Here is a 25578-nt window from a genome sequence, read left to right on the forward strand (position 1 = left end):
GCTGGGAGGGTCCTTAGAACACAGGATGTCAGAGCTGGGAGGGCCCTGAGAACACAGGATGTCAGAGCTAGGAAGTATCTTAGAGATAGTGTGACACCATCATTTTCCAGAGAAGAAAACGATTCCCCATCAGCCTAGTAGGGAAGATAAACCACATAGTATCATAAGGGCCACAAAGCAATCCTTGAGGAAAGAGTCCAGGCCTGGGAATCGAAAAAACCTGGGTTCATTTCCTTGCTCTGTCACTTACTATCTATGTGGATTTGGGCAAGTTACATAGACTCAGCTTTCCCCTCTGTAAAATGGATGTGGTAACAATTGCATAATGTGCCTCCCAGAGGAAGGTGATAATCCAAGGAGATAATAATGCATTAAAAGCACTTAGTAGTGCTGAAAGGGAGCAAGGAAGCCAGGAGAAGCAAAAATGACATACTGGGAGGGTTCCTGGAGAAGGGAAAGATATGCATCAATTCTTGGATTGAGAGTCAGGCTACCCAGATGTTAGTCCTCTGCTCCCTCATTGTGTGCCTTAGGAAAAGGCTATTCACCTCTCTGGGCCTCAGTTTCCCTATCTATAGAATAAGGAGTTTGGACTAGATGGTCTCTCTGAACTTTCCCCACCTCACACCCCAACCTTTCTCACTCTGTAACTACAGAGAGAAATGTGAATATTCAGGGTGTCTTTTTCTGTCCTAGTTCAAGATGAACTGTTACCCATTGTCCACCCTCCCTCTTAGAGAGGGACCTGGTGGGGAGGAGAATGCATAGAGGTCCTGGGCTGTCCCCTCCCCTAGGATCCAGAATTTCATCTTACAAGCCACCCCCCTGCCCCAGGAGGCCACTGCACCAGGGACCAATCCATGAACAGAAGTAGTAGACTGCTGTGTGATTCTGAGGAAATGCCCTGGCCTCTCTGTGCTGGAGGTACTGAGGGTAGCCAGGACTCAGGGGATATTGTAAGGGGTGAGAGGGGGTAGGAAAAAGAAGCCAGATTGCCAAGCAAGAATCAGGAATATAGGAGGATGCTTTGGAGAAAGTGAAGCTCTGTAATGTGACCTGGGTTCTGGGGCATGAGACACTTTGGGGGGGGGGTTCCATCTTCCACATGCCCCCATCAGCCCCTAGCACATTTCCTTCCCACAAGGCAAGGCCTTGGACTTAGAATCCAAAGACACAGGAAGAAGCTCCCTGGCAACAGTCACCATGGGGACAGAACTTCCCTTGCCAATTGGCTGGGGAAGTGCCAGGGCCAGGGATGGAGGAGCAGGCCTCCTGGGGACAGACTCTCCCACGGCTGGTGCCAGGCTGTGGTGCCAGCCTTTGGTGCCAGCCTCTGGCCTGGGGGGGGCCCAGATGTCCGCTCCAGCTCCTCCCAAGCACCAAGGCCTGGTGAAGCCTCACCTCTGTGGCAGCGTTATTTTCCTCCCCACCTCCCAAACCGATCAAGGTGGTAGGGACTGGAAGCATCAGAAAAGGCCAGATAATTTTTTTCAGAAGAATACATACACGGAGCTCCAACCTCCAATCCAGGCCTGAAAAATGTCCCCTCTTTTTCCCTAAGGCCGTCCCTCTACCCTCCCTTGCATTGTTTCCCTTAAAATCCTCCCCCAAGCCCAATTCCCCAAAACTCTACTCTACTCTCCCCCATATCACTCCTCAAAGCCCCTCAAACTATGCCCCTCACATTTTTCCTCCACCCAACCCCCAAACTAAGCCCTTCCTTCCCCACCAGATCTCTGGGCACAGGGGCTCCGCCCTCTCTCTGTGGGACTCTCACTGCAGCGCCCCCCTCCAGGAAGGCTCTCCCCCTAGTCTGCACACCCTGTCAGGTCTGAAGGACACCAGATATCTCCATCAGAGGCACCCCTAGACTCCATTCCTGTTCTCCAACCCCATCCTGCTCCCCGCCCCCCCCTCTATCTCCCTCCCCTGTCACATTTCCTTGGGTCCTCATCTCTCTCCTCTTCCCCCCACCCCATCCTCTAATCCTTATGCCCCTCTCTCTTGGCATCCAAACCTCTCTCCCCTCCTTTTATCCCCAACCTTCTCCCTTGGCCCAGGCCTTGCCCTCCCCACAAGCCTCCCCCTTTCCAATCCTGTAGGGCAGGACAGAAAAAATCCAGCCCCCTCCGCAGTGATCTCCCACCCCCACCCCACTCCAAGCCTTGGCAGCTCTTACCTCGTCCCCAAAGAAGGTGGAATGGAGGAAGGAGAGAAACCACAGCAGCCCCATGGAGACTGCATCCTCCGGCGCCTGCCGTGCCCGCCCGCCCGGCTGCCCAGGCGCTCCGCCTCCCCCGCCGCAGCCTTCTCCAGTGCAGCCGTGCCTACGCAGGGGCGCCAGAGGGCAGGAGAGGGAGGGAGCAGCCAAGCCCCAGGGTGGGCAGGGCAGGGCCAAGCCCAGAAGAAGCTCCCTGGGTCCCCCTGGGCATCAGCGTGAGCCTGCTCTTCTCTGCCCCTTTCTGTCAATCGTCTCCCCTCATCTGTGGGTTTATCTGTCCCTGTGTGTCCTCAGCCTGCCTCCCACCACCATTCACCCCTCCATGCTTCGTCTTCCCATCCCTTTCCTCTGACCATTTGTCTGTCTACTCCTCAGGGTCCTGCGCTGCTCCTCTGTGTTGTCTGTCTGTCCTTTCCGTTTGTTTATTCTTCATCTTCCTGTCCCTCCCTCTCCATCTGTCTGTTTTTCTGTCCTGTTCCTTAGTTCTCTGCCTGATTCCCCTCTCCTATACCCTTTGCCCATTCATCATCCTGGTCCACTCAGAAGCCTTCTGTCCATCCATTCATCTGTTCCCCCACCCCCAGTGATCTATCTGCCCCCCCCTTTTCTCCCTCTATTCATTTCTTGTCTCCCTCATGACAGGACTGAGCAAACAGTAGTCACACAATTTAGACTCATTGACTAAGAAATCATAAGCTAAGAGAAAGAAGGACCAGGCCGTTAACACTATGACTATAAGGACCCCAGAGCACCTTCCCCTTGGACCTAGCTGCCACTGCTCTGTCCACTTGTATTCTCCCTTTCCTCTGAGTTTGGGGAAACAGAGACACTTGGAAGGTGATAGGGCAAGGCTATGAGGAATTCAATAGGAAATCAAAGAATCCTCTCCCCACCTAACCCCTAGATAGAGGCTCAGCTTCTGCTCCAAATGGGAACAGCTAAACCCCTAAAATCTCCTGGCCCAATGCCCTCCCCAGTCTAGGAGATCCCAGAATCTCAGAGATGGAAGGGGTCTCAGAGGTGTCCGGTCCAACCAGTCCTGGAGGAGAAACTCCCCAGCAGTGGTCATCCAACCTGCACTTGAATACCTCCAGGGAATAGGGCCTCACTACCTTCCAAGGCCACTTGTTCCAGTATGGGATGGCAGTTTTGTTAGAAAGCTCTTAATAAAGTCAGAGAGGGATGGGGGAGGATATAAGAGAGAGCAGATTGGGGGAGGGGGTATTCAGGAGGCTCAATATCTTGGGGTGTGGGTAGGGGAAAGACGGGGAGAAAATTTGTTAATCAAAATCTTGTGGAAATGAATGTTGAAAACTAAGAATAAACAAATTTTTTTAAAAAGTTCTTAATATTGAGCCAGAATTGAACTTGTCCTATTTTCTGGGGCCAAGCAGAGCACCTGGAATCTCCCTTACAAATACCTGTATACAGGTATCATGCCATCTTCCCAATCCCACCCTAAGGCTTCTCATCTCCAGGCTACCTCCGTCTCCCATACATTCCCTCATTCCCTTGCTCAGTCCCCAAACATTTATTAAACCCCTACAATATGTGTGGTGTTAATGATACAAAGACATAAATGAAACCATTCCTGCCCTCAAGGAGTTTATATTCCATTGGGGTATAACATGTACATACACTTATGCACAAAATAATAGTAATAGCTTATATTATATAGGGCTTGAAAGTTTACAAATACATATGAGGTAATGTATATGGGGGGAGGAGGCACTGGCATATGATGGTATGTGGAAGATGGTCCTTCAGCTGAACTTTGGAGGAAACTAGGGATTCTAATTAGAGCAGCTAGGTAGTATAGTGGGTAGAATGAAGCTGATAGAGGTTGGTCAACAGTGGATGGGGGGGGGCGTCCTGGAGCCAGGAAGATGATCTTCCTGACTCCAAATCTGGCCTCAGACACTAGCTGCGAGATCTTGGAAAAGTCATTTAACCCTGTTTGCCTCCGTTTCCTCATCTGTAAAATGAGCTGGAGAAGGAAATGGCAAACTACTACAGTATCTCTGCCAAGAAAACCCCATATGGGGTCACAAAGAGTCAGACACAACTCAAAATGACTGAACAACAACAAGAAGGGAATTTTTAGGGGCAGAAGTGAGAAAGGAGTGCATTCCAGGCATAGAAAACAGCCAATGCAAAAGCATGGAGATGGAAGATGGGTGCGAAGAACACGAAGAAAGCCAGTTTTGCTGTAACGCAGAATGGATGAAAGGGAGTAATGCACAGTAAGCTGAAGAAGGTTGGTTGGAACCAACTAGCAAAAGGCTTTACATATCAGAAGAGTTTTGTCTTTGATGCTAGAGGAAATAGGGAGACACTGGAGTTTCTTGAACAGGGGAGTGACGTCATCAGACCTGCATTTAGGATAATCATTTTGTTAGTTCTGTGGAAGATGGATGGGAGAGAAGAGAGACTTGAGACAGGGAAGTCAATTACAAGGCAGCAACAATGGGGGCTTAAACTAGGGTGACTTTGGGAGTGGAGTAAAAGAATGAATGTGAAAGCTGCAGGAATGGAAGCAACAAGACTAGGGGTGGCTAGGTGGCACAGTGAATAGAGCACTGGCCCTGGAGTCAGGAGGACCTGAGTTCAAATCCAGCCTCAGACACTTAACACTTGCTAGCCGTGTGACCTTGGGCAAGTCACTTAACCCCAACTGCCCTGCCCTCCCCCCTCCAAAAAGCAAAAAAACAAGACTTAGCAACTGATTGGATGGGAAAGGAAGGGGTTGCAGGACAATGAAGAGTGGAAGGTGACTTCAAGGTTGCAAGCATGAGCCAGAGGAAAGATAGAAATTGGGAAGTTCAGAAGAGAAATGGATTTGGAAGTGGGGCGGGGGTGGGGGGAGCCGGGGAGGAGACGAGATAATGAGTTCTATTTTGGACAGGATGAGTCTGTGATATTTGTAGGATATCCAGTTTGGAATGTCCAATAGTCAATTGTTGATGTGGGACTAGTGCTCAGGAGAAAGACTAGGGCTGGATATATGGATCTGGGAGTCATCTGCACATCAATGCTAATCGGACCCATGGGAACTGATGAGGTCACTGAGACAGAGTCAACTTCTGGGTGATGATAATTAAACCCATGGGAGCTAAGGAGGGAGGGTATAAAAAAGTGGAAAAAGAGCCCAGAAGAGAGCCTTATGGTACACCTACAATTAGAAGGTGTGACCTGGATGAAAGTCCAGCAAAGGATACTGAGAAGAAATGGTGAGACAGGCTGAAAGAGAACCAGAAGAGAATAGTGTCACAAACCCAGGGAGGAGAGAGTTTCTAGGAAGAGTTTGGTCCACAGTGCATCAAAAGCTGCAGAGAGGATCAGAAAGATGAGGACTGGGAGAAATCCATCAGATTTGTCCGTGAAGAGGTCATTGGTAATTTTGGGGAGAACAATTTCATTATGAGTAATAAGGTTGGAAGTCAAATTGCAAGAGGCTGAACAAAAGGAAGAAGAGAAAAAAGAGAAAGAGGAAGTGAAGGCAAAAGGGATAGATAACTTTTTCTAGGAGTTTGGCTGTCAAAGGGATAACAGATATAAGATGGCAGCTTGAGGGGATGGTAGTACAATGAGGGCTTTTTAAGGATGGGAAAGAGTTGGACATAACTCCCCCATAACTTGCACTTGAACACATGGTTTGGGTACTCAGGTCAATGGCTATCCTGAGGCTCCTGGGTTCACCTTTTGGTTGGCTATTCCTACTACTAGAGAAAATGGGTCAAGTTCTCCCACTGAATCCAGAGGCATCTCCAGTTATCCTGATTTATTTCTGGCCACTGGACCCAGATGGCTCTGAAGGATAAAGTGAGGTTGTTGATTTTGCACAGCCCAGCCTCACTTAAATCCAATTCACTTGCAAGTCATGGCATCACTTTCCTGATGTCATGATCCTCTTCAACATCTAGACAAACAACCTACTACTAGATACCATTGGCCCCCACTAGTTGTGTGTCCTATGAACAATCAGCTAGTAGATTTATTTAGCTTTTAGCAAAGGCATTCAGAAAGATGGGATAGTAAGAACAATCTGTATGAAACATTCCCCTCCCCACCCCAAGCTGTAGGGACATACTCTTGCCAAAATACACACAGTGTCTGTGGGAAAATAGAAAATATAATGTGTTTCATTTATTAGAACTAAAAGAGGGCCCTTAGGATCTAGATCACAAAGTGTCACTAGTGAGAATAACCTTAGAATTGTAGACTATCAGAGATGGGAGAGTCTTTAGGATATGAAGCAGACTGTCAATGCCAGAGGAGCCCCTAAAATATAGAACATCATATGGAAACAGCCTAGAACTCTGAGTCAGAAATCTAGGTTAAATTCCGCCTCTACCACCTTCTGCATGGCCATGTCACTTCCCTTTTCTGGGAAGGTTTTCTTATGTGCAAAATGGGGACAATAATACTTATCCTATCTACTTCATAGGATTGTTACTGGGTAAATTGTAAATCACTAAAGAAATATGAGTCAGGGGCAGCCAGGTGGCGAAGTGAGTAAAGCATCGGCCCTGGAGTCAGGAGGACCCGAGTTCGGTTCTGGCCTCAGACACTTAACACCTACACAACAAAACTAGTCGTGTAACCTTGGGCAAGTTACTTAACCCCAACTGTCCTCCAAAAGGCAAAAAAAAAAAAAAGAAATATGAGTCAGTATTATAACAGAAAAACTCAGAGCTGCAAAAGGTTATTCCCTAATCAGAGCTTTATAAATATTACTTCATGGGATTCTTACAACAATCCTGGGAGGAAGGTGCTAGTATTATCTTCATTTTACAGATGAGGAAATTGAGGCAGACAGAGATTACTTGACTCTTCAGGTTCATACAACCAGTAAGGTCTAAGGTTCGATTTGCACTCCAGTCTTCCTGACTCCAGGGCCAGCGCTCTGTCCTTGGTGCCACTTAGTTGCCTCATATCTAGACCTGACAGGGAGTGGGGTCACTGCTTCCTTTCTACAGCAACTATCTAGAGTAGGTGTGTCCATCATTAATTTACATATGCTCCCAACTGAATGGAATATTTCCTTCTCCAAGAGTCTTCTCTTCTCCTCTTTTTGTTCTCAGGTATAGGCAAAGGGATCTGTCTCCCCCGAAACCCGAAATCTTCCAACTTTCAAATCACTAAATGAGTGTGTGCATGTGTATGTGTGTATATACACATGCATGTATTATATGTGTACACACATTTATGCATATCATGCATGCGTGTGCATGTACGTATGTGTCTATAAAACCACACATATATATAATACATGTGTATATATGTATGTGTATATCTATCTACACATTTATACACCCCTAAGGAATGTGACTGATTCAGCCAATCCCACTGATCCCTTGACACGGAGAGGAATTTGTAAGGGATGACATTGTCGTGAGATTGAAGGCTGTGAGTATCTCAATATCTCCTTTGTAATGTGTAATTACACTTTGAGGGGGAAGGGAACAGATTTGGAACCTCCCCTCCAAAATTAATAATTCACCTCCAAGATCTATTTATTAAGTACATACTTGCTGTATGCCAAGTACTTTGCCGGATGCTAGGGATACAAATACAGAAAGGATGCAGGATATAGGTAAAGTAATTTCAAAAGGGAGAGAGTGGCATTAATTGGGGGGGGGGGGGGGGAATCAAGAAAGGTCTCCTGTAGGAGGTGAGACCTGAATTACGTTTGGAAGGAAGCTGGGGATTCTATTAGGCAGGAGAACATTCCAGTCTGTGCAAAAAATGTTATTTAGTAAATCAGAGATATTTTCTTTCCTGATAGCTATCGGTTATTGTCCTTTGTTCTCAAAGAAGACCAAAATGACATCACTATGCCAGAGTCAAGTTTCAGTGTGTCAGACTGTGACTGATCAGACCAATATGAGCTCGGGATGTCCTACCACAGGTCGAACACAAATACTCTGTGTGAACATTTGGAGTGGATTCCCTAAATTCAAGCATCTCACTTTTTCTTTTGAGTTGCTTCAATTCTGCTTTGCCCATAGAATACAGCACCCTCTCTGAAGTGGGCACGCCATGCTGGGCAGTCCTGTGACAGTGTCTCCCATGTCACATAATCAATTCCAGAGTTCTTAAGAGAGACCTTGAGAGTGTCCTTGTATCACTTCTACTGACCACCATGTGAGCACTTGCCCTGTGTGAGTTCTCTATAAAATAGTCTTTTTGGCAAGCATACATTTGGCATTCAAACGTGTCCAGCCCAGCTCTCTGCAGCAGAGTTTGAATACTTGGCAGTTTAGTTCGAGAATGGTTACTCATATAACTCTATCTGTTAAGTCATTTAATCTTGTAGGATTAAATAAATATGAAATTCAATATATTAAATAAAACATTTATTAAGGACCTACTATGTGACAGTCACTGTGCTAAGTGCTGGAGATGCAAAAAAAGAAGCAAAAGACTATGCCTGTCTTCGAGGAATTTACAATCTAATCTAAAATGAATGAGTACACAATCTATTAACTATGAACTCAATATTAAACAAAAATACATAATTATTTGTGACATTTTAGCTGAGAATGATTCACAACTGGAGTCACCTCAAACTCTCATTGTATTGACAGATGACTCCTCTTCACTTCTGGGAACACAGTCCCATACCCATTACTTCACTCAAGATGCCAAAGTTTCTTCAGAATTTTCTTCAAAATCTAAAGGTAAGTGGTGCTGTGAGTAGAGCACTGGCCCTGGAGTCAGCAGGACCTGAGTTCAAATTCGACCTCAGACACTTAACACTTACTAGCTGTGTGACCTTGGGCAAGTCACTTAACCCCAATTGCCCTGCCTTCCCCCCTCCCAAATGGCAAAAAACCCCCAAAAACTAAAGGTTAAAAATGGCTCCCTCAAGATAGAAGGCCTCTTCATCTTCTTTCTCTCTCTAGTGTCCAGCTTTTCTCCAACCACGATAGGAAAGGTGGTCTCACTACCTTCTTTCAGGCTATCATAGATGAGGAACATCTCTAAGGCAGTTAGTTGATTTTCCCAAAGGCACCCAGGGAGTTAACCTCAGTGGTGGGATTTGAACTCAGGCCCTCTGCTGGAAGAACCAGAGTTCTTTTCACTGTACTGTGCTGTCTCTTACTAATCTTGGCTGATCTTCACTAGTATCAGATGTCAACTCCCTGGTGAGGGTTTTTATTCAAAGAATTTTCAGCGTGCAAGTCATTTTCCTTGGCAAAGAAAGGAAAAACAAAATAATAATTAAGCAGTTCTATCCTTCTCTCTTCTATCTCCATATCATCCATCCCAAGTAGTGCTCCCATCCCTTCAATGATTCTCCTCTTAAAACTGGTGATTTTATTGGTCTGGAGAACTTTCAGGTAAGAAAATTCCCTCTTCCCATGCAAGCCAGCATTCTCTCTGTAACTTAGGGTCTTAGAGAATGACTTTCCCAGGATCACACATCAAATATGTGTCAGATGCAGGAGGGGACGACTTGACCTCAGATCTTCCTTCCTACTTTCTATCCACTACACACTCTTGCCTCTCTTTGCACCAAATAGATTTTTTAAAATCCCTTTGTGGGGGAGGCTAGGTGGCGTAGTGAGTAAAGTGCTGGCCCTGGAATTGGGAAGACCTGAGTTCGGTTCTGGCCTCAGACATGCGCAAAAAAAACCCAACTAGCCGTGTAACCTTGGGCGAGTTACTTAACCCCAATTGCCCTCCAAAAGGCCAAAAAAAAAAATCCCTTTGTGGTTCTCAGCGTTCCCCACCATTCATTCTGAGCTTTAGCTTTTGACATTATTTTTTCCAAGAACATGCATTGCCAGGCTCCTCTCTTCATCCTCCACTCCCTGTGCTTGCTCTCATCTTCGGTAAATACTCTGCACTCAAATAAACATATGACCTCACTCATTTGGATATTTCCTCTGATGGTGCAGATGGAAAACTCAGCCACACCCACCCTTCCTATGGGACTCTGGTCCATGTTCTCCAATGGATCTACGAGCTCTACTGGAGGGCTTCATTGTGAGGCTACCAGCAAAACATGGAGGCCATCTGTCTTGTCATCCCTTTCCTTCTTCTCATGGCCAGTCCCTTTTTGATTTGAGATTACAGTTTGCTAATGCCAACCTTTACTCTTTTTTTTTTTTTTTGCTTTTTGGAGGGGGGAAGGTAGGACAATTGAGGTTAAGTGACTTGCCCAAGGTCACATGGCTAATAAGTGCTAAGTGTCTGAGGCTGGATTTTAACTCAGGTCCTCCTGACTCCAGGGCTGGTGCTCTATTCACTGCATCATCTAGCCGCCCCAACCTTTACTCTTATTCCACCGAATGAAGTCTTACCTTCTTCCCTCCAATTTCTAATGCCCCCTCTCCCAACTGACTTTGCATTCAATTGTGTGCGTGTGTGTGTACACATACATATATGTGTCTGTATATATAGACACAATTATATATGTTTATATACACATGTGTATGTATACACATACACATTTATATGACTTGACATTTACACTGCATATATCTTTCTATGTACTTCTCCCCCATTAGAATCTAAGTTCCTTGAGCTTCACCCTGCACTCGCATTCCCACTGCCCAGCATGGTGCCTTGCACATAGGAGATGTTTGATGAATATTTGTCAACTGATTGATTATTTGTTATGTATTACAGGCAGCTCACACCCACCATGCATGTTTCTCAAACATATAGACAAACTATAGGTATTAAAAAAAGATGGGTGTTCTATAGGTGTGTGCTGGTCAATGTTCAAATGTTGGCTCTCTCAGAGAAAAAAGGTACAGCAGGATATACTTTTAAGTTTAGTCTGCATTAATACTTTATCACTTTCTTAAGTCTAGAAATCAACAAATTGAACCCTGATTTATCTTGTTTGCTGATTTCTTTCTTCTTTTTTTTTTAAAGTAATTGGGGTTAAGTAACTTGCTCAAGGTTACATGGCCAAGTGTTTCTGGGTGGGTGCTAAGTGTCTGAGCCCAGATTCAATCCCCAGGTCATCCTGACTCTGGGGCCGGCACTCTTACTCACTGTGCCACCTGGCCATCCCTGCTGATTTCTGAGATATAAAAAATTGAACTTTCCATTCTTGAGAGCTAGGGTGGGCCAACTCCAACATGTCACTGCCCTCCCATCCACTGGGAAATGGCTAAACAAATTAGGGTGAGTGGATATAATGGGATATTGTTGTGCTTCAAGAAACAATGAAAGTGAAGGATTCAGAAAAGTGTGGAAAGATTTCTATGAACACAGAACCAGGAAAACAATGATAATGCCTCAGCCCTGGGAAAGAGATATGAAAATGTACCTCCTCCCCTTCTTTGCAGAGATGGCGGGCTGTTGGTACAGCTGTCAGGGAAACTTAACCCTCTCCAGTCTGGGACTGCCAGTGAGGCCTGTGCTATCCTGAATGGGGAGTGAGTGGCAGGACCCACTATATCTTACCCTAGTCATGCTTCACATCCCCCCTACCCTGCCCCAGCCCTGTCTACTTTCTGGCCAACTGCCCTGGCTACGCTTTACCCTCCAGATCACTGGACTTTGATGCTGCATTCTTCTGGGGAATTTAATTCTCTCAGCCCTGGAAACTCCTGCCCTGGAGCCCCCACTGCCCCAGGTGGATCCCACCACTCCATTTTGTTAGCGTTCATCCTGCATGGATTTATATCAGTTTTATCCTCGTATGTCTATCAGTATGCCTGGCACATTGTTGTGAGGGGGGGAACCAAACCTGTGATGATGTATATAAGGAATACCTCCTCCCCCCAATAAATGCAGCTTGGCCTCTGCTCAGCAGCCACTTCTGGTCCTGGAGCCTGGGGCAGAATCTGTGCTTAATAATATGTGTGTGGTCAGGAGCTGTCCATCCACATGTGGTATGAGGGTGTCATTGCATGTGGCTTGATGGGATGCAGAGTAGACATCTCTGGCCTCTTCTATCCCCATTCTTCTCGTAGACTTTCATTCCTACCAGGAGGGAAAGTGGGAGGTGGGGGCTAGAGACCCCTCTGCTCTCCCCAGAGAAAGGGAGTGCTAGGCTAGAACAGCACCAGTCTGGCTCCCTTTAATACCGTCAGGCTGAGGACTGTGATTGTTTAGTTCAGTCAAGACTCTTATTCCTGCTTTGTTACTGGGGACCCCAAGCTTTATATATAAGATTTGACTCCTGTTTCACCAAATACAATTGTGGTCTACAATGGACATACACAGCACTCAGCCAAGCAACTCTTTTCCCCAATTCAATAATGAAACATAAATCAGAGAAAGTATCTGGAGGAGAATATCTACCGGACAGCACAGAGTGAAGGAGTTCTCCCATTAGGAGCAAGGGAAGAAGTTAACTCAGCCAAGAGGGGCAGTCCTGGATCTCATCCAAAGGGAACCTCCCTGAAGTCTCTAATGTAGGAAGCTGGGGATGGGGGCATAATGGAGACTGTTAACTCCTTGCACATTGGCTTCTTCCCAGAGTCCTATTCTCCCTTCAGTAAATAGAAGTGGGGTTGGCATCTTTTATCTTCTCTCTTGAAGCTGAAAGCCAGAAGTGGTGGAGGTATGAAGCAAGTCTGCATCTCAAAGGTCTAAAGAAAACTCAAGAGCTTCTCTCTCTCTCTCTGTCTCTCTCTCTCTTTCCTCTGTCTTTCTCTCTCTCTTTCTGTCTCTGTCTCTTTCTCTGTCTCTATCTCTTTCTCCTCTATCTCCCTCTCTCTTTCTCTGTCTCTCTCTCTCTCCTCTCTTTGTTTCTCTTTCTCTGTCTCTCTCTTCCTCTCCTCTTTCTCTCCCTCTCTCTCTCTCTTTCTCCTCTGTTTCTCTCTCTCCTCTACCTCCCTCTCTCTTTCTCTGTCTGTCTCTCTCTTTCTCCTCTCTCTCTGTGTGTTTCTCTCTCTCTTTCTCCTCTCTCTCTCCCTCTCTCTTTCTCTGTCTCTCTATCTCTCTGTCTCTCCTCTCTCTCTCTCTCTCTCTCTCTCTCTCTCTCTCTCTCTCTCTCTCTTTTTCTTTCTCTCTCTCTCTCCCTCTCCCTCTCTCTTTCTCCTCTGTTTCTCTCTCTGTGTCTCTCTATCTCTTTGTCTCTCTCTCCTCTCTCTCTCTCTCTCCCTCCCTCTCTCTCTTTCTCTGTCTCTCTTTCTCTTCCCCCAACTCCACTCAGCCCCTTACATAGGCATGACACTGCTCTCCAGCCATGGGGAGAGACTCTCATTCCAATGGGCTTTGGGAAGAGGGTTGCACATGTTCATCGAACCGAACAGAATTCAATCTGCTCACCAGGATAAAATTCACATAGATGGCCAGTCACTTCTCAGAGGGCTTTAGAATGTATGCAGTAGGAGGCCGTTACTTACCCTCCACCCCTACAGCTTCTTTCTCTGCTTGGCTAGCTCCTTCCATTTCAAGGAGGAGGCGGCTCAGGCCTGTGTCTTCATCTCCAGGCTTTGCTCCTGATTCTCCTGGACTTGTCTATCTCTACCCCACCTCCACTTGGACCTTTCTCTGCCCCAGGGGGTGGGGGCTTCTCCTCCTTTCCTCCCTTTTCAGCTTCCTTGTGTGTGTTGTCTTTCCACGTAGAATGTAAGCTCCTTGAGGGCAGGGACTATCTTTCTATTTGCTTGTCTTTGTATCTCCAGAGTTTAGCACAGTGCCTGGCACATACTAAGTGACTTCTTGCTGTGGCCTGTTGCTCCACTGTCAGCATCGCTGGGCCTTGCCAGATGCATGCATGTCCCACCCTCTTTCATCCCTGGGAGCCACTGCTCCCAGAAGGGGCAGGTCAGTCATCTCTCATATGGCTCCACTGGCCGTCCCTAAAACACTCCTCCATTGGCACCACCCCCCTCACAGCTCCTCAAGGGCAGAACTATCTCACTTTTGTACATGTATCCCCAGCAGTTAGCCCATTACCTAGTAAACAGTAAACATTTAACAAATGCTCATTCATTTATTTATTCATTCATTCATTGCTGCATTGGACTTCACTGATGTGTTGATTAGTTTTGCTAAACCGACCTTTCCCCCTCTTTCTTTTTTATTCTTTGTTATAGGAGATGGTTTTTGACATGGATTGGGAGGGAATGTTCAGAGAGTGCCCTGGATCTAGCTACCCCATGCAAAACATTTTATATAGATCTTTCCACCCACCCCCAGTCCTGGGCAGCTAGGGGGCTGCAGTGGAGAGAGCCTTGCACCTGGAGTCAGGAAGACTCATCTTCCCAAGTTCAAATCTGGCCTCAGACACTTACTAGCTGGGTGACCCTGGGCAAGTCACTTGCCCCTGTTTGCCTCAGTTTTCTTATCTACAAAAGAAGCTGAAGAAGGAACTGTCAAACCACTCTAGTATCTCTGCCAAGAAAACCCCAAACGGGATCATGAAGAGTCAAACAGAACTTAAAAGTGACTGAACAGCAGCAACAAGCCCTAGCCCAGGCCTACCCCAGGCCACCAGTGACAGACCACCTAAGGATACTCCCCTACGTGCACCTCCCCAAGAGTCCCACTCTGTGGCAATGTGAGCCAGCCACTCCTTGGGCTGCATGCGAGGAGCTGAGCTCCAGGTAACACAGAGGAGTATCCAGGAAGGTTCATCATTTCTTCCAGAAGTACGCTGAGCCTGGCCCTGAAACAAAGCCCCAATTTAGTATATAAGGCTGGAAAAAATTAGTATCTCCTAGAAAACACAAATGATAATAAATATTATGGAGCCAGGGAAGCTGAAGGCACAAACCCAGAAGAAGAGAATCATTCCACGTTATCTATTAGCAAAACTTCAAAGAAAATCATCTGTTTATCCCCAAGCTTTACCAGAATCCCTGGAAGAAATGAAGCAATAATTTTTGGGGGAGGGAAAAAAAGATTATTTAAATGAAATGAGAAGGGCAGTTACATGCACCAGCCCTGAAGTCAGGAGGACTTGAGTTCAAATGCAGACTTAGATACTTACTAGCTGTGTGACCCTGGGCAAGTCACTTAACCTCAATTGCCTCCAAAAGAAAAAAAAATGAAATGAGAACGCTAGGGTAAAGAATGAGAAAGGAAATGAGGGCTCTAGAGGAAAGAATTGAAAGGAGGGAAAACAGATTAACAATGGAGGTAGACAACCTCATTCAAATAACAGTTTACGGCCACAGGTGGAAGCCAGGACTTTTAGGAACCAGTCATTCTGTCCATCTCTCTGAACCCTGGGAGTAAGGATCTAGTTTCCCACATGGCTGCTCTCCTTGGGAGTGAGTGAAAGAAATAAGATACATTTCCTTGTGGACACTGGGTTCATAGCGTCAGTAGGATCAGTCATGAGTCTGGGATTTTATTCACCTTCCATTTCTGGACTCAGGGACTCAGGAGAAGCCCAGACCTAAACAGAAGCTCTTATGGTCCCTGGGTTTTTGTCAGCTGCGCCTCCAGAATCAGCTCTGGCCCCAAAGCATCACAGTCTCATAGAGGAGACCTGGATCAGACCCTCTCTGCCTGCCATCTTGCCTCTACCATCCCTCTATACCCTTACCACTCTCTGCCTGTCCTTGGGTTTGAGCTCCCAGTGGCCAAGAACTATCTCATTTCCTTCTCATACTCTTTCCATTAGCAACTGACCTTGGCTACTCTTCAACATCATAAGGAAACTTCCTGAAGACTCAGCGTATTCCAACGGTCACTGGGCAGCCCTGGGAAGTGCTGAGCTCTCCACCACTGGAGGGCTTCAAGCAGAAGTTGGAGGGATGGCTTTCCCCCATTATATTGGAGGGGGGATTCCTACTCAGGAAATGGCTAGACTTTTGGAGTCAATTCTGCCTCTAAGAGGATGTAAATCTTTCAAATTGTTAAAGAATGATTGTTAAAGGGGCAGCTAAGTGGCACAGTGCATGGAGCACTGGCCCTGAAGTCCAGAAGGACTTGAGTTCAAATATGACCTCAGACACTTACTAGCTCTATGACTCTGGGCTACTCATTTAACCCTGATTTCCTCCAAAAAACTTTTAAAGATGTAATTGGGAAATATTTAATGAAATAAAAATACATATTAAAAAATAAAGATTATGTTAGTCCTTGATTCTATTATAGACCACAGCCAGGTTTCATAGTGGGAAGATCTGGGGGAGTGATGCAGTCATGGTAACAGCCTCTCTGAACATCCCTGTTACTGTAAAAGGCACCCCCATCCTTCAGTCTCCCAGGCTCCCAACCTCAGGGCCATCCTCCGCTCCTCACATGAACTCACCCCCTCCCCATAGCCAATTGTTGACAAGTCCTGTTGATTCGACCTTTATGACATCTCTCCAATGTACCCCCTTTTCTCCTCTGAAACTGCTGCCACCCTAGTGCAGGCCCTTTTCACCCCGCACCTGGATTATTGAGAAAACCTGCTGGGGGGTCCACCAACCTCGTGTCTGCCCACCCCCTCCAGTCCATTTTCTACTCAGCTACCAAAATGATCTTCATAAAGTTCAGGTCTGACCATGGCACTCCCCTATTAAGCTCCAATGGCTCCCTATTACCCCTGGGATCAAATATAAAACCACGTGCTGAGCTTTTCAAGTCCTTCTCAACCTGGCCCTCTCCTGTCTTTCCATCCTTTACTGTCATTCATATACTCTACGATCCAGTGGCTTTCTTGCCATTGAAACCATTTCACTGCCCGTCTCCTATGCCTGGCAACCTCTCCCTCTTCATCTCCACTTCCTGGCTTCCTTTTATTTATTTCATTATTATTTTATTTATTTCTTTGTTTATTTTATCATGTATTTATTTGCTCCTTTTAATACTCATTTATACTTCCACCTTCTGGAGGATGCCCTGAAGGAGATGTCTCCTCTTTATGATGAAGGAGGCGTCTCCCTCCCCAGCCCAAGCCCTCTGAAGTTTCTGCCCATTTACACCATGCACAGTGTTTTTGTACCTGGAAGTTAGCATGTTGTTGCCCCCATTAGACTTGAGCTCCTTGAGGGCAGGGATTGTTTTTTTGGTTTCTCTTATCTCCCGTGTTTAGCATAGGGCCTAGAACACGCTTACAGCATGCTCTCTAGGGATGAGCCCAGACAAGTATGGAGAGGCTGGTCACCCAGAGGTGGCCACTTGCTAATGAATTCTGTGGCCACAGCATCTCATGAAACAAAGAAAAACACAAACTGACCCTTGGGGCAGGTCAGGCCCCTTCCACTCTCCTTTAGAGGCATCCCAATGAAATCTGCAGTCACACAAGTAAACCTGTGCAACATGGCAGATGAGAGGCCTTCTAGAAACTGCTTGAAGAGCTCTGGGGAGAGAGAACCTGCCCCTCCCCAAGCTCCTCCTTTGTACCTGGGGTGGGAGGGAAAGGGGGCTGGGAATGGAGCTCCCTCTACCCCCCACCCGACCCCGTAGTGAGAAGAGAACAGACAAGGGTCAGAGACAAGCATGACAGCAGAGAAAGTTACACGCTAAATGCAGTGCGGGTTTTAAAAGACAAGCAAGTGGGACCTGACAGGGCACTCCACGTCCATGGTGAAGCCTTTCCTCATGTTCTAGAGTACAGACAGAAATGCGCTTCTTTGGTATTTGGAAAGAATGGGAAAAAAAAACCAAACCAGAAAGTTTCTGACGATATCAAGCCTAACTCCCCCTCTGCCATTCCCACCGGTTACTCCTGGCTGGGGCCTCAGGAGCCAGACAGACCAGTTCCAATCTGCCTTGCCTGGGATGGCCCTTCCTTCATATACTTGAAAGCAGATATCATGTTACCCAAGTGAATCTTCTCAGTTCCCTTATAAGATCCTGATGTAACAGGAATGTGAGGCAGCCCATGGTGCAGTGGAGAAAATGCCTGGAGGAAGGAGAATGGAAATTATTATTCTTTCTATGCTTTAAAAAAAAAAAAGCAGAAACTGAGGCAGCTAAGTTTTGCAGTGGGATAGAGAGAGGTGGGTTTAGAGTCAGGAAGATTTGAGTTCAAATCCTGCCTGAAACACTTACTGGCTGTGTGACCTTAAGAAAGTTGTTTAACCTCTGCTTGCCTCAGTTTCTTCATCTGTAAAATGGGGATGACAGCCCCCTCTCCCACAGTTGTTTTGAGAATCAAAGGAGATCATTTTTGTGCTTTACAAACCTTAAAATGCTATAGAAATGTGAGCTGTGCAATTATTGGCTTGAGACCCATCACGGGTCCTGCCCGTCCTTCTCTGGACATCCTCCAGCTTATGAGCATCTTTGCCAAACTGTGGCGCCCAAAACGGAACACGATACTCCAGGTGTGGTTTAACCAGGGCAGATAGAAGACAACGGGACTGTCACTCTTGAAAGTCCTGCCTCTCTTTAAGCTGCCCAAGATTACCTCACCTGTTTTGGCTGCTGCACATGTCCTACTACTGACTCATGGTGTGCTTACAGTCCACTAAGACCCCCAGATCTTTTTCAGATCAACTGCTATTACGTCTGTCTCCCCCATCTTGTATGTGTGAAGTTGATTTTTTTTTTTACCTAGATTTTATTTTATTTTTTAAAACAATGGGGGTTAAGTAACTTGCTCAAGGTTACACGGCCAGTTATTTCTGGATGTGGTGCTGAGTATCTGAGCCCGGATTTGATCCAGGTCATCCCAACACTGGAGCTGGTACTCTTACTCGCTGAGCCACCTGGCCACCCCTAAGCAATTGGGGTTAAGTAACTTGCTTAAGGTTACACGGCCAGGTGTTTCTGGGTGGGTGCTAAGTGTCTGAGCCTGGGATTCGATCTCCAGGTCTTCTCAACACTGGAGCCAGTGCTCTTACTCGCTGTGCTATGTGGCCGCCCGGTGAAGTTGATTTTTGAACCCAGATGAGTCTCTTTGAAACTGGGCTATCCTTTTTTAATGTCATTGAATTATTTGTGTATCCTGCTTCACCCTGCATTGCCCAGGCTGATTGTGATAGTAATGGCAATTAAAGATTCCCCTGTATTGGCTTGGTTTTCAAACTGATTGTGTTAAAACCCAGAGTTTGTTAATCCCACCTGTGGGATGGGCTTGTTGATGTGAAAAGAAAGTCCTGAAGTGGGAGGAGCTGGTGATGTAGATTTGGAGAGACTCTAGAGAGAGGCGGAAGATCTTTTTTTGGAAGCAGCACCTCGTGGAGATAGGGAGAGACTAAGAGGATTGCTGGTGGCCGCTTTGAATTGCCCTGGACTTTTGAGACCTGCCCCCTGAGCTGCCAAGGACTGAGGAGACATGGCTGTTTTGCTGGTACTTTGTCTGTCTGTTTTGATGTTATTTTGCCAGATTTGTCCACTGGTGAAAGACTGTCCTGTTGAAGAAGTCCTGGAACCTGGCATTTGGTTAAGAAGGCCTGAGACTGTCCTGCAGACAGAGAGTGAATACTGTCCACTGGTGAGGGACAGTACTGTTGTTGCAGGGGTCTGGAGACTGTCCGGCAGACAGAATGAATGCTGTCCACTGGTGAGGGACAGTGCTGTTGTTGCAGGGGTCTGGGAGCCTTTCTGTTGGTTCAGAAGCCCTGAAGAAGGATTTTCTTGTTGTATGTTTACAGAAATCCTGGGAGAGGGCTTTGCTAATGTGTTCAGGGGTTCTAGGACTGTTCTACAGACAGAGGATAAATTCATGAAGGGACTGGCAATGTATCTTATGGCCTTGCTAAGCCTTGTCTCTCCAGGAACTAAGATTGCTGAGAACTTGCCTCGTGTCAAGATGAAGAAAAGACCTCCATTTGGGTATTAAGTGCTGTGTTTAAACTTGATGTAACTCTGGGGTAGATTCAATTGTGATCCAGGGGTGGAGAACTTTTGACCTTTTTGTGTTCTATGGTTGAGCAAATGAATGTATTTTACTTATGTTTGGAAACTAATCTCCATTTGAGAAGAGGGGCTTTGTGGTGGACTTAATTAAGGTATAGCCTAGGGGTGGAGAAGTATTTAGAACAGAGACTTTGTAATTGATTGAATGATTGGAAGGTCCTGGGGTGGGGTAGTACTTGGAGATTATTTAATCATACTTAGTAAATACTGTATTTTGAATGATGTCATGTTTTGATCTTCTCTGTTCTGGGTTTGTTACTGAATAAAATAGAGAGCACCTATGCTGGTATTTTGAACCTGGGAAGTTGCCTTTCTTTTGGCATTACATTACACTGATACATCATAGGTTGGGCTTGATTTCCTAGGAATGGTTAGGCAAGCCTTAACCTTGACCAGGCTACAATGACTGGAAGTCTATCCAAAGGTCTTCCTTTTGGGTTGTAAACAGGTTAGTGTATTTCTGCTGTGCGGACTCATGCTTCTCATTGGATAAGAAGTGCCCTCTTTGACATTCACCTCTTAGGTCCTCCCAGCACCCTAGGGCCACTGGTCCTGGACAGCTCCCAGGAATTTCCTGGTTGGTGAAAGCTGATTTCCTCTGCAGCACTGTGAATCTGCATGGCTGGGGCCCAGGGGCAGCTTCATGGCCTGTGTAACCCATGGTCCTTGATGGACTCGTGGCCCTAAGAGCCTGCTTCAGGCATGGCAGGTGGAAGAGCGTATTGTCCTAGCAGATGTAAAGGTACAAAAAATAGAATAATACCTGGCATGTATGTAGTGCTTTAAGGTTTGCAAAGAACTTTCCAGATATTATCTCATTTATATCCTTACATCCTAATAACCCCCAGGATCAGGTGCTATTACCCCCATCTTGCAGCTAGGTGGCGCCATTGTGCACATAGTGCTGGCCCTGGAGTCAGGAAGATTCATCTCTCTGAGTTCAAATCTGGCCTCAGACACTTACTGGCTGTGTGACTCTGGGCAAGTCACTTAACCCTGTCTACCTCAGTTTCCTCATCTGTAAAATGAGGAGATGGCAAACCACTCCTGTATCTCTGCCACAAAAGCCCCAAATGGGGTCACAAAGAGTTGGACACGACTGAAATGACTCAGCGATTATCCCCACTTTACAGATGAAGCAGAGGAGACAGACACAGGGGTTGGATTGGAACTGGCATCTTCCTGACTCCAGGATCAGCTCTCTATCTAGATGCCTATTTTAATCCATTAGTGGTGAGCATGACAAGATATTCCTTGGATAAGAACTATATTGTTCTGGGGCGGCTAGGTGGCACAGTGAACAGAGCACCGGCCCTGGAGTCAGGAGGACCTGAGTTCAAATACGGCCTCAGACACTTGACACACTTACTAACTGTGTGACCTTGGGCAAGTCACTTAACCCCAACTGCCCTCCAAAAAAAAAAGAAGTATATTGTTCTAACCAATATAAAGGTACAAGTTATATAAGAGTGATGGTAATGATAAAAATAATAGTTTGTCATTTACAAAACACTTTCATGGTTTGCAGCATGATTTTCATGGGCAACCTCATTTGATTTAATCCTCATAATAAACATAATGGGACCATGAGGGGGGTGCTATTGTTTTCACCACCATTTTATAGATGAGGGTAGCAGTTAAGTGACTTGCCCAGAGTCAGATACCTATTAAATGTCTGAGGCAGGATTTGAACTCAGGTCTTTCCAACTCCAGGTTCACCAACCTCTCCACTCCAAAATGTAACTGCCTCGGTTTCTGCTTTTTAATTATTTTTTTAAAAAATGGAGGAATGGTCATTTCTGTTGTCCTTCCTCCCAGTGGAAAATGTTCAAAGATGCCCTTCCTGGTCCCAGTCATGTGACTGGGATGACCCAGGGATAAAAGTACTTGGGGTTTTAGTATGACTTGGCAAGCCCTGTGTGGGCCCACAGGATGCTGAGCACCCAGCTCAGCCTTCCCTTGGTCATAAGCAGTGCCCCCTTTGCTTGGTTCTTCCTTGCAGGGGTGGGGCGTGGGGGGAGTGGCATTCACCCTCTCCCAGCCCCATGCAGACAGAGCATGGACCCAGTGAGGTGGGCCGGGGCCTGGGCCCCCGCTGGCCTGTTTTGCTAGGGTTTCCTTTCCTGAATAGGAGACCAAACACAGTCCTGAAAGCTACCTTGTGAGTTCCAGAGATCCAAGAAGATCCATGGCAGCGGCAGGAGACTTAACAGTATAGAGCAGAAATGGAAAATACCTAATTTCGTAAGGCCATCTCCTGCTCTGATTGGAAATGACAGAGGGTGGAGAGAGCTCCACCCAAATCTTGCATTTAAGGAGGTGGACCTTGGCATCTCCCACCTGGCTGTAGGATTTCATCATGCCCCCAAGCCTAGCACTCTCTTCATTTCCCCACCCCAGCCTGCTCTCTCTCTTCCCTTCTTGGGCAAGTCACTTAACTTCTGTTTGCCTAGGAGGCAGCTAGGTGGAAAGAGGGCTAGGTCTGTAGTCAGGAAGATCTAAGTTCAAATCCAGCCTCAGACATTTATTCGCTATGTGACCCTGGGTAAGTCACTCTATTTGCCTTAATCCACTGGAGAAGGAAATGGTAAACCACTCCTGTATCTTTGCCAAGAAAACCCCATGGACAACATTGGTGTGCTATGGTTCTTGGGGTCACTAAGAGTAGGACATGACTAAACAACAAATATTCTGGGCACTGGGAATAAAAATGCATGCAACAAAGATAATGGAGGGGGTATGGGGAGATGACATGGAAAGGAAAGGTGAAAATAGGGAGGTGTCCATGCAGGGCCATGCAGAGGCTCTAGGCTGTGCCTGGTGCCTTAAACCACAGAAAGGACTACCCTCCCTCCCATGGTCCATCTTCATCTTTTTTTTCTTTTGCTTTTTGGTGGGCAATTGGGGTTAAGTAACTTGCCCAAGGACACACGACTAGGTTGTGTGTGTGTTAAGTGTCCAAGGCAGAATCTGAACTCAGGTTCTCCTGACTCCAGCGCCAGCACTCTACTTACTGCACCACCTAGCCGCCCCCCTATTTTTTTTTCTTTTTTTGGAGGGCAATTGGGGTTAAGTAACTTGCCCAAGGTCACACGGCTAGGTTTTGTGTGTGTGTGTGTGTGTGTGTGTGTGTGTGTGTGTGTGTGTGTGTGTGTGTGTGTTAAGTGTCTGAACTCGGGTCAGTTAAGAACTGAGCTCGGGTCCTCCTGACTCCCAGGCTGATGCTTTACTCACTGCGCCACCTAGATGCTCCAAGTCTACCTTCATCTTAAGGGAGCTCTCCATACCCCAGGCTAGGGTGTGGGGGAGAGTCCCTGCAGGATGAGCCGATCTTTCCTCATTCCCTCCAGCACACATGGAGAGCTCGCCTTGCCTCAGGCTCCAGAGATGCCTTCCCAGCCCCCAGCCCCAATTTGCCAGGCACTAGACCCCTCCGCTGACCACAGGGGAGGAGGAAGCAGGTACTTTGGTCTGCCCCAAGGCTTGGCTAGAGGTGGTGTATACCTCTTAGCCCTAATACCTCTTAACCACCCTCCCTATCGAGGTTCTCACAATAACACCTTCCTCTGATGGCATCCAGCAAGGGCTCTTCTAAAGACAGCAGGTTGCTGTCAACCTAGAAGAGAATGAGGGAAGGATATGAGGCTAGTGGAGAGATGGAAGGTGGTGGGTGTAGGGAGGCCACCAGACCAAAGCAGGAGTCATCCCTTTTCTTCCTAAGCCAAGTGTAGACCCAACCCTAGGTTGTAATCTGGGCCCTCATAGGCAAAGAATTTTTACTGGATGGATGGGTTTGAACTGGGAGGGGCATTCCCCTCTCTGGGAGTATGCTTTTGGGGCTGGGAAGGAAGGGGGGGGAATCAGTGAAAGGAGCCCAGAACCTCAAGGCAGGAGAGAAATCTGGCTTCAAGGCCTGGCTTACTGTGCCCTGGAAAAACATCTATACAATGATCAGGCTGAACTCAGTGGTCTCTGAGGGCCCTCCCTAGCTCTGGCAGGCCCTGTTCCCAGGACAATTAACAATCGTTGGGGCCTGGCCAGGGCCTGGCAGGCATGGGCATACAGTGCCACCTGCTGGTCAGAATGACCCCTGCTGCCCATCGCACCCCTCTGCTGGGCTTTTCAGTACTTTAAATGCTCCTTTCACGGGTCTTTATTATTATAAGTATGAGAGAAACTGAGGTCTGAAGAGATGAAGGGACTTTCCTAAGGTCATCCAGCAGGTGTGAGGCAGACCTGAAACCCGACCCCAGGTCCACTGACTTCCAGAACCTCTGGACATTTTTCATTTTCTTGAAACAAACACTCAACCTTGAAGAGTGAAATGAAGAAACATCAATTAGTGTGGGAAAAGATCTTAGGGCAGAGAACATAAAATGTCAGAGCTGGGGAGAGGGAAGCCTGCAACACAGACTATTTTTTAAAATGTATTTTTATTTCATTCAATTCAATATTTCCCAGTTACACGTACAATTTTTTTAAATTTTGCATTCCAAGTTCATCCCCTCCCCCACCTCTTGAGAAGGCAAACAGTTTGATATTGATTTTACATGTGAAGACATGAAAACATGATGTCATCCATTACAACACAGGCTATTAGAACTGGCTAGGACCTTAGGACCCAGGATGTCATCTGTGAGGGAACCTTCTAGAACAAAGAACCTTGACCCAGGAGGCACTGGGAGCTGGGATGATGAGTCAGAACAAAATCCTACAGCAGAACTGTCCTAAGATCTTCCTCTTTCCCCTACCCCAGGGCCCTTTTCAACATTCACGGCCACTCCTCTGCCTCTCCTAAGACATGGTGTCCAGAACCAGGCTCGGCCTTCCAGGTGTACCCTAACCAGTGCATCTGATAGCAAAACTCTCACCCATCTGCTGTATTCCGGGCTCTCTGCTTGCAGCAAAGGGTAGGAGAGCACTGATCTCTACAGCAGTTTGGTGGTGCAATGGTTAGAGCACTGGGTCAGGGAGTCACAAAGACCTGATGTCAAATCCAGCCCCAGACATTTCCTAGATGAGTAACTATGGGCAAGTCACTCCTCTTCATCCTCAACTCTAAAACAGGGGTCATAAGGGCATCTCCCAGTAAGGATCAAATGAAACAATCTTTGTAAGGTGCTTATTAGCATAGTGCCTGGTACGATCAATCGATGTTTATGGATTGATATCGACCTTGCAGTCATTTAATCAAGTCACTAAACACCCCAGCACTTTTATGCAGGAAGGTAATGAAGGGAGCAAGGGAAGTCAAAGAGCTGGGAATATTTGAGGAGGGAGGCAGTGTAAAAAATGGGGGGGGGGGGCGGGCAGAGATCAGGGAAGGCTTCTTAGGCAGAGTGCCACCAGGGCCGATGTCTTGGAAGAAACAAAGGGCCTCTCAGGTTCCTTCCAGATCCATGGCTGTGATGCCAAGCCTTGAAATTTTATCCTCCTACAGGTCAGAAAAAGCCCTCATGGTTTTTGAAGAGGGGAGTGACTGTCCAGGACTAATTTTTTTTTTTTGCATTTTAACATATTCTTATTTTGTTAAATATTTCCATTGTATTTTTTAAATTAACATTCATTTTTAAAATTTTTGAGTTCCAAATTCTCTCTCTCCCACCAACCCTTTGAGAAGGCAAGCAATA

The 25578-nt window shown here is 46.6% G+C and overlaps 1 protein-coding gene across 1 annotated transcript in view; it reads right to left on the minus strand.

Annotated features, from left to right (window-relative positions):
- APC2 (APC regulator of WNT signaling pathway 2) overlaps positions 1-2284 on the minus strand; it is a 45648-nt gene extending 43364 nt beyond the window's left edge. The window contains exon 1 of the mRNA XM_069102002.1: positions 2180-2284. Within this exon, the coding sequence (XP_068958103.1) occupies positions 2180-2233 (54 nt within the window). The 5' untranslated portion in view covers positions 2234-2284. The remainder of the gene's footprint in view (positions 1-2179) is intronic.
- Between the last annotated feature and the right edge of the window lie 23294 nt (positions 2285-25578).

This window comes from Petaurus breviceps, unplaced genomic scaffold (assembly GCF_028583685.1).
Source record: "Petaurus breviceps papuanus isolate PSGF00001 unplaced genomic scaffold, PetGlider_PUasm1.0 523, whole genome shotgun sequence".
In the NCBI taxonomy this organism is placed as follows: domain Eukaryota; kingdom Metazoa; phylum Chordata; class Mammalia; order Diprotodontia; family Petauridae; genus Petaurus; species Petaurus breviceps.